Source organism: Rousettus aegyptiacus, unplaced genomic scaffold (genome assembly GCF_014176215.1).
Source record: "Rousettus aegyptiacus isolate mRouAeg1 unplaced genomic scaffold, mRouAeg1.p scaffold_m13_p_7, whole genome shotgun sequence".
In the NCBI taxonomy this organism is placed as follows: domain Eukaryota; kingdom Metazoa; phylum Chordata; class Mammalia; order Chiroptera; family Pteropodidae; genus Rousettus; species Rousettus aegyptiacus.
Window position 1 is genome coordinate 50,734,624 of NW_023416310.1, and position 9,746 is coordinate 50,744,369.

General features: G+C 34.3%; 1 protein-coding gene across 2 annotated transcripts in view; it reads right to left on the reverse strand.

Moving 5' to 3' along the window:
* The window catches only part of LRRTM4 (leucine rich repeat transmembrane neuronal 4), a 636,794-nt gene extending 629,089 nt beyond the window's left edge, over positions 1-7,705 (reverse strand). The window contains exons 1-3 of one of the 2 annotated variants that reach the window (XM_016122989.2): positions 7,415-7,705; positions 7,016-7,166; positions 3,604-5,150 (exon numbers count right to left, since the gene is read on the reverse strand). In XM_016122989.2, coding sequence (XP_015978475.1) covers positions 3,604-5,150; positions 7,016-7,019 — 1,551 coding nt within the window. In that variant the 5' untranslated portion in view covers positions 7,020-7,166; positions 7,415-7,705. Of the gene's footprint in view, positions 1-3,603; positions 5,151-7,015 lie in introns of both variants that reach the window. The other variant, XM_016122990.2, reaches the window with a different exon arrangement.
* Between the last annotated feature and the right edge of the window lie 2,041 nt (positions 7,706-9,746).

A 9,746-nucleotide genomic window follows, 5' to 3' on the forward strand; every position in this document is an offset into this window, starting at 1 on the left:
TTAGAGACCACTTTCATTCATTTTAAGGTTTTACCAATTTCATTTTTTTAATTTAAAAGACAAACAAAATATTATCTCTTGTCCTATATTCGCAATGACTAATTTTATAAAGGTTCTTATTTTCAGCTGATAAACATATCCTAGAAGAACCAGATATTCAAATATTTCTTCTATATAATTTTAAAGTAAAATTTGGTATAAGAAATGAAGTAACTTCATAATTCTTATTATATTTTCTAATGATATAAAGTTATGCAAAGTTCACAAGCTATTTTCAAAATTATTAGCAATTTCCTCTTTTAATTACACCTTACTAAGTTTTAGGAAAAGTGTACTCTTTTGGTTTTAAGTTCTCTTTACTGAGCACATATTGAGCCAGACAAATTAAATGATTCAGTTCAACCAAACACATTGATCCACTCAAAGTATGATGATTGACATGTACTATCTATTAGAGTTGTGCCATATATCATATTAATTATTCATAACTGTCTATTCTATTTCTCTTTCATAGGTATAAGAGATTTTTACTACCCAAATTATAATATTCTTTTTCAATTTATTAGTGTAGAATGTGCACATGGACTTTTCAAAATTAAAACATATAAAGAATATAACCAAACTTATTTACTTTGTAAACTGTATGCTATATTTGTGTGAAGGCTCACAGACACCATTTTAATCATAAATCTTAAAATTTTTGTTTAGACAAAATGAATAAACTATATTTAGATCATGATAACTGAATATAACACTATATAAGTGGAATTTTCAATTTAGTGTGATTTTTTTCAAGGCACTATCTTAGAAAATTAGCATACAGTGCTAAGTTTTCTAGTTAAATATTTATGGCTTTACTGGGTAGAGTTTGACATTTTAAATTAAAAACTACTTAAAAGTTATATTAAAATATATTAATGGTTGTCTATTTTTCTAAGCTATTGATATGATATTTATGAAGACAACATCAGACTAAAACTCAACATACCTCTAGTATTCTAAAAATTCATAATCTTGGACAAATCATTCCTCTCTTTTAGCTTCATTTTATAGAGAACTTTACTCAACAGGAGACATCTTACTCTGACATGACAAAGAAGCAAGAGGAAATTATGGTTTTCAAATGAATTTCTAAGAATTTGCTTTTTCTCATTTCTTATATCCACCTATAACTGTAATACACTGAACATTCTGTCACAAAAAGGGAGTGGCGGTTGCAATATTTGTTTTTGTGTGTTTGTGTTTCAAAACAATTAGTTAGTTAAATGTAACTGTATTGGACTCCTCACATAAAACTGGTCTTAAAAACATAGACTACCATTTTCCACTTTTTAGGGCACAGAGAGTTTGATCTACTTCAGTAGGATTGCCATTTTGACTCAATAGCTTCATTATAATATTTAGTTTAATTCTTCATTACTTAATGTCTTAATACCACATTCGTCACCAACACTGCCACTACAATTTCATGGTCATAAACTCCACTCTACATAACATATATAGTTCCTAAATATGTTTTAAAACACTCATGTTCTTACAAAATAAAATAGGTTTTTATGTTGTTCCTATTATGGTAATGCTTGCAGTGTCCAAAGGAATAATCTCGGAAATTTAAGATCTCTGAAAAGGTTTTAGACCCACTGTTCTCAATCCAAGTTCTTTAAGAATTTTTCTTCTTCTTCTTCTTCTTCTTTTTTTTTTTTGTGATGCTTATAAATAAAAGTCATCTTTCTACTATAAAAGTCAAAAGAAAATGAATGAATCGTCCTAGACTTTTCCTTTTATATAATTAGCCTTTAAAAGGATCTCAAACTATAAGATTTTAGCATAAAACAGTTCAATTTGTTTTACTAATATCCACATATATTGTATAAATGTCACCCTGCAATAAAAGTAATAAGCCTTGTTGGACTTTTATATGAAATCTTTTGTTCTTTAATATTTAAGGGCAATTGCATATACAGGTTTCTTTTAGGGATTTATTATCTAGGATTACTTTTCTCATTTTGAATCACTGACAAAAAAAAGAGAAAATGAACTCTGAAGAATAGCTCCATATTCCAAATTATACTGAGTTGGAGATTATTTCAAACTTAGTACTTTGTCTGAAAACATTTTTTTTAGTGTCCGCATTTAGACTATGGAAAGATTTGGGTATATATTCTCAAAGACCAAATTATATTTTCCAACTGTTATAACGAATGTTAAGAAAGGCAAGTGTTTACATACTCATTAAAACTTCCTTTTAAAAAGGTAATCATCTAAAATTGGATATTAAGATGAAACAGGACCAGAACTTAATCTCTCTTCACTAGTTTATTCCAGCAACACTGTCCTGGCAGTGACAGTCTTTGCACTTTTTGACCAACTTTACCAATAAAAGAATAATTTGCATCTAGTATTACTTATTGACAAGTTGAAATCTGTGACTATTTTTCTATTCATAAACATGTTCCTATAAGTGATTTTTAAGTTAAATAATCAGAAACTGGGTCCATACTTATTCTCATGAAAATGAAAATAGTATAACATGAAATGTCTTAATTTGTGGCTAATATTACAGAAAGGGAAAATACCCAGAAGTCAAATCTCTCTTTTTATTTGAGTAATTGCATCACTTAGTTTTGGATAAGTTTAACAAGAATACACATTATTTCTTTTGGATGACAGCAACACTGACAGTCCCTGCTATGCCTGTCGTTATGTTATTGCTAAATCATCCACAACATCATGACCTGATTTTAATTTCCAGGGACAGAGCCAAAATATGGAATTTAAGTTTCATCCTGATTACATACAAATAGCTAGCACTTAAGAAAACCTTTGAGAAAAGTGATTATGTTCAGTAATTTCAAAAAAAGAAAAAAGGAAAATAAGAATAAGAAAAAGGAAGGAAGGAAGAAAAGAAAGAAGGAAGGAAGGAAGGGAGGGAGGGAAGGAGGGAGGGGAAGAAGAAATGGATAGGAGGGAGGGAGGAAGACAGACATCTTAAAAGCCTAATACAATTACACAGTAGGCCCCTGACATTCTCTGTGCTGGTATGATAACTAAATGGCAAGTAACACAAAAAAACAGTTATCCCTGTGAGATCCCTGTTGCATGCCTTAATTAAAAATTAAACATGTACAACAAATCAACCCTTGGGTAAATTGCTCTTTGGTTTAAATCTTCGTTACTTCCTGGAATTTTGGTAAAATCTCTCTGTTTATAAATTAAGTTAGCCCCTCCTTCTTTACTCCATTACAAAAGTCAAATGAGAAAGAGACATCAATTTTAAAATGAAAGAGTTTTGTTTGTGTGTGTGGTTAAGTCCAATCCCTGTATACAAACTGTAAGAAAAAAAAAAAGTATGTTGTAACAGAGTGCTTTATTCCAACTTAATCTCATCCTTCAACGAACTTCCTTCAAATTTCAACCATAAAAAAAAAGAGCAGTCAACTTCCTGGTGGTTGTAATTTAATTAAGTAACCTTTCATACCGAGCAAAACCCAAAAGCAAAAGGGTCATTAATCTTTCTAGTGATTAGAGACACCTCTAGCGCTTCAAACATTTACCTCTCCTTCCCCGCAGTAGAAATGCTTTTAGGAGGATCATGGTTCATACCTCGCACTCCCTGGAGCCAGAGATGGTGTATGTGCAGGGCCCAGATCCATTAACGGATATATCCATGGTCTCAGAGTTTGTAGGTTTGTAGTCCACGTAATACTCCTGTAAAGGGGAATTCATTTGTCTTTCAGACTCTCTGGTCTTTTTCCGCCGCCTCTTCATAAGAGAGTGCTGCTGAAGTTGTTTCATGCTTGCTGGGTAGCGTTTCCAAGACACATAGATAACCAAGAGGATCATGGCCACTGAGAGAAAGAGAGCCACGCTCCCTGCAATAATTTTGTGAAATGAAACGTGTTCATACTCTTGCTCTGTGCCAGGAATCTGAAACCCTGGGGAGGGGCTTGGTATTTCAAGGGTGGTCTGGGTGGGGTCATATTTGGAAATTGTTGGTTTAGGGATAATCAGAGGCTTCTGGGGAGTTTGGGGCACCAGGTGGGATTTTTCTGTGTTAACCACTGGGACTTCAGAGCAGATATTATATGTTTCTACTGCATCACTAACCTTTTCACCCTGGATATGCTTAGGTCCTGCACATATCATGGTGCTTTCCTTATTTCCTTTGAAATTCTTAAGCCAATAAAATAGAGGACAAATGCTCCGACTGCATTCCCACATATTTCCAGACAAAGTGATGGATATTAAAGATATCCATGCATTGACAGTTTCCTGTGAGATGTTGGTAAGCTTGTTGGAATCCAAATTCAATTTTTGCAAATTGGGCAGACATTTAAATGTGCCCGGCTCAATTCCTTGGATGTCATTCCCTGATAAATCCAAGTTGTGTAAGGAACTCCAAGTCCATGTCAAGCCTTGGCTAATGGAGCGAATCCTGTTCCACTGTAAGTATATCGAGCGGAGGTTGAAAAGACGTGGAAAATGAGCAAAATTGATCTTGGAAAACTGATTGTGCTCCAGGTGGAGCTCCTTTAACTTTAAAAGACCGGCAAAAGCATTTCGGGACAAGCTTCGAAGACGATTGTAACCCAAATCCAGGAAGTCAAGATTTCGACAGTCTTGAAAAACTCTTATTGGCACAGTCTTTAATGAGTTGGATCTCAAGTGCAAAATGATGAGTTTCCGAAGGCCTTTAAATTGTTCTGATTGCAATGTCTGAAGCTTGTTGTAGGAGAGGTCCAGATTGCGGAGATTGGGAACTGGGTGAAAGGTTTTATTGTGCAGATAGGTAATTTTGTTGGAGCTTAGAATTAATTCTTTCAGTCTACGGATGCCCTGAAATGCATCTTCATCCACTGAGCTAATGTAATTATGGTCAAGATAAAGCCATATAAGCTGGTTAAGGCCGGCAAACTGATTGGATTTGAGTTTCTGAATGCTGTTGAACCTCAATGATAAGCCTTGTGATCCTCCAGAAATGTTTTCTGGGATATCTGCGAAAGCATGAGACTCACAGTACACAATTTTGCCATCACATCTGCAGTTCTTTGGGCAAGCTCTCTGAGCCCCCGTAAGCATAACAAGCAGCAGTGTAGAAAGTAGCACTAGCACCACACGCATGCCTCTCAGCTGCGTAATTAAACGGAAACCTACAATGTTAAAAAAAAGACAAATGCACATTGTAAAGCTATTAATGTAAATCATCACCAGCTTACCAATATCAGGGGCATTTCATCTACTGTGGTAATGGGACAGTTGATTTAAGGACAACATGTTTAACATTTAAAGCATCGTTGTCTTCAGTGTTGCGTGTTTGCCATTTAGGTTTCATTCTTTCTTCCCTGATTTTCAAATCACCACTGTGTTGTAAACCAGGAAAAGCTTCCCCGAGTTTCAGGAGTTCATGTGCACATCAACACTGAAAAGCACAAAGCCTGTCTTATCACTTAATGCCGACATTTTAATAACAATAACATCCACATCTGGCTAGTCACTCAGTTGAACACCAGTACCAAAAGGAGGAAGACTAATTCTTCTGGTAATGGCAAAAATTTGACTTCCTAAACCCCATACTTGTACGTTTTTCCTAGTTGAGCAAACAGGCTGGGGTTTGGCAAAGGAGCTTCAGTAAGCTGTCAAGGTAACCCAAGTTTGCCCTGCCTGAAATTGTATCTTTATTGCATAACGGAAAAACAATATATGAGCTCTGAAAAAACAGCATTAGGACTGGCATGGACAGCCAATGAAGCATGGTATTAAGACTAATAATGGTGCAAGGAACTCTCGATGTGTTAATAAGGCTATATGCTCTCAATATTCAGGAAGAGCTACCTTCTGTGCCTCTCCTGCCCAGTGATACCCGGACTCAGAGTCCTGACTACTGATAACACAGAACAGTCCAAAGTTAAGATCATCAAATTTTTATTACATATTTGCATAAAATGCAAAATAATCTTGTGTGATATTAGTTTTAGTGTGATTTTTAAACCAGTTGCTTTTGCAAATTTGTTGGATAAACAAGTAGAGAAACAGCAAACTATCGTTCCCCTCCCCCACCTCAACCTGCTGAAATTTCTCACTGACTTTTTTCCTCCCTTACCTCCATTAACTTCCGAAAACCTGCAAAGTTACAATCTATTGGTACTTATGCTGCATTTCTAAGTCATTATATCTAAAGGGATTTCTTTCTTCCGTTAACAGATTTATTATTCTTAGTGATAGAAAAACAGAAACAAAAACTACTGTGTGCTGCAGTTTATTTCTCTTAAATATTCATAATTGTAACCAGGAGGCAATCAGCAAAACCCTTAACAACAACAACAGCAACAACAACAACAACAACAACAAAACTCTCCTTTTACTCAACTGGTTATTTATTTATTTTTTTATTTTTTCTGTTTGAAACCTGATCTTGCTCTCTGTCCTCTTGCCAGATACAGACTCATTGAAATACATTCCAGCTCTCCCAGACAGAAGAAGGGGGGGCGGGGGGGGGAGCCAGTCACACTTGAAAAAATAAGACTGGCAAATGACTGCTTGAAATTTGGAAGCTGTGTTCAGGATACAGCTTCAAAGATAAAACAAGCCCTTGTGTGACCTCTGATAAAAGTGATGACCCCACCCCTACATACACGCAGTAAAGTGTTAATAACAATCTTCCTGACAGAGACCAGAAATACAAGCATGGTTAACATTATCAAAAAATAAAAGCAAACACAATATTTATCTCATGCTCAATTCCCAAGCTATGAATACACATGCAGAAGAGACAGTCTTAAAGATATTTCTCTTGAGTCTAAGTCCGTGTTATACATTTACGAATGAAAAAAAAAAAAAACTACGAAAAGGAAAATGATCTAAAAATATAATAGCAACTATAGTGAGTCAACTGACAAACTCAGAGGCTGCTGCTTTTTGCCGGTTTCCCTGTCTTTTATCAGCGAATGCCACGACTAAGGATAGGAAGCCAAGAGGATCAGCTTTGCTAAGGAGGAAACAACAAAAGTTCACTTACCCATCCTTTGTCATCCAAAAACGGTTCCCCCTTCTCTCAGTTTTCTTCTTATTTGGTCTCACGGTCTGAAACCACCACCACCTTCATGACACAGTGCGGCTATCGTTCACACCATTCTGATCCAGCATGTGAGCTAGGAGCCCCATACAAACTTCTCCGGAGAGGACAGGCAAAAAAATACATATACATATATGAAAAAAACAGCATGGGGTGGGATGGGGGGCAGGGAGAAGGAAGTGTTGGGGGGCGAGGGAGGGCCTCTAGGCTCTGAGGACCATTGTGTAATTCACAAGAGACCCATCAGTAGGAACTGGCAATCTCTGCAAAAGAGCTATAGCCCATCTTGAAGGTAACCAACTTCTCTGTAAAAAGAGAGGAAAAAAAAAATCTTCAGAATACCTGGCATTCCTTATTGTTCTGGCTTTTGCCATTCCCAGATAAAGCAATTCATCCTCTAGGTTTTCAGTTCTTGAAGCAAGTAGGCCTCCTGTGCTGTATGAGACCCCAGTTTAAAAGCTATGCAGGCTGGGTTTATCCATTTAGCTGGTCAGGTTTAAAGTGTTTTGTAGCTGTGCTGAGAGGCAGCCCTTGTCTAATTCAGAAGGCTTTCCAGAGACTGATGATGCTCAGAGCTTGTTGGTGCTAATGCTTGAGTTTGTGATACACTGAGTGCCCTCCGCTGGAGAAAACAGATTGCACATTAAAGACGGGAACAAGTGAGCCTGTCAGCGGTGTGCAGCCTTCCCTCTCTCAGAAAGGGAAATTAAAGGCGCAGGATCACTTTTTTTCTCCCCAATAATAAATATTATGAACGGTTTATGTAAAGGAGTAGCATAAAGTGATATCTTATAGTAAGTAAAACACTGTTTCTCTAAATATTAAACAATTAGTAATTTTTTTAAGTTGTCTTGACTTGAATTTTTTTTTGCTGCACATGTACAGATCACAAGGAATTTGTCTCTTTCAACAGAAATAATTTTTTGTTGTTGTTGCTGTAGGTTTAATTTATTTAAAAATTTTCAACAAACCACACAGAGAAGCAATCTTATTCAAAGGGGAAAAATGTAATTAGATCCTTTTTAAAGATGTAATTAGGTCACTTTTAAATTTATTTTAAAAATTTACATTGAAAATATTTAGGCCTAATCTTTAAATTCCCAACTTTTGATAATAAAATAAATTTTGCAATTTTGTGCATTGTATTGAATGTCTTAGATCATTACTTTCTAAAAGTGCAATTTTAGTCTGAAAGCGGTTGTCTTTAATACAATAATACCGATTGTGCAGGTAACTGAAACTAAATGTTAGATAAGAGCAGAATTCCAGCTTGACATCACTAGTGTAGTCACATTTTCTTAAACCTGTTGACATTTATAATGAAATTTTTTTCTCAAGCAAATCACTTGTCATAATATTCATTTCTGGAAAAACAAAAGCATGTAAGTTCTACATCACTGTTCTATTTCTCAAAATGTACAGAATAGCCTCAATATTAGGAAGGATGAAAGGATAAAATATCTGATATGTACTTTTGTATTTATGTGTATTTTGTATTGAGATATGAGATATATATTTTTTACAAAAAAATACACTTTTTTGAACCTGTACTTGAACTTTGAAAAAAAAATAATATTATACTTCCATTTTTTTTCTCTTGTTTATTTTATAATCCTCTGGCAAATCATTTTTTTTTTTGACAATTCAGAAGAATGAACCAATGTAATACAGAGAAAGACTACTAGATAAGATTGCTAAACTAATTTAGCAAGTATGAGAAGTTTAAATGAATTTTACATAAGCATCAATTGCTCTGTATGACTGAAAATGAATATTTTTAAAAATATTCTTAGTTTTAGTCTATCTGCCAAATATTTATAAGTAAGAAAGCCTTATCATACAAGCAACGTATAGATATTTGCCTCAGATTTATGAGTAGGAAATTGTATAATTACTTAAATTTCTTAAGGAACAGAAAGGGATAATATATTCCCCCAAATATATCCTTTTCCCATTAACTGATATCCAAATGTCTATTTTTTTGAATATTTACTTTTAGCTTAAGGCTAATACCTATTAAAATGCAAATGAAACCAAAAGAGGAACTATCATTTGGTTAATGAAAGGGATATACCTTTCTAAGAAAATAAACATAAATGATACACATATAATTTGTTCATAATAGTGTAGTTTACACAGAGACAAAAAACCCATCCAAATATTCAATGATATAGGATTAGTTCAGGAAAAGTTAATACATCCATGAACTAAAATACATGCTGCCATTAAAATTAAACTGGTTTGCACTTGTTGACAGGGAAGGAATACCACAATTCGTAAAGTAAGGAGGACAGGTACAGAGAACACAGTTATGAAAGAAAGTCTATTTTTGTATATATTTTTATTGAATCTGCCAAAATAAAATATATAGGGCAAATTTTCCTGGGAGATGAATTTTGGATGTATTTAATTTCATCTTTTATGATTTTTTATCTATTTACATTTTGTAATTTTTATATGATGAATACATAGTACATGCATGTACCAAATACGCACATATGTGCATATGTACAAAGTTTATTTGAATACAAGATATGAGAACAGATTTTGATAGTAGATTGAAAAATCTTATGATTTTACCCATATTTATGGTGTAGTAACCTGCAAAAATGGAAGTTTTGTTTCAAGTACAAAAATCTAATAGATGCTCTATTACAAAGTAATTATTAGATTA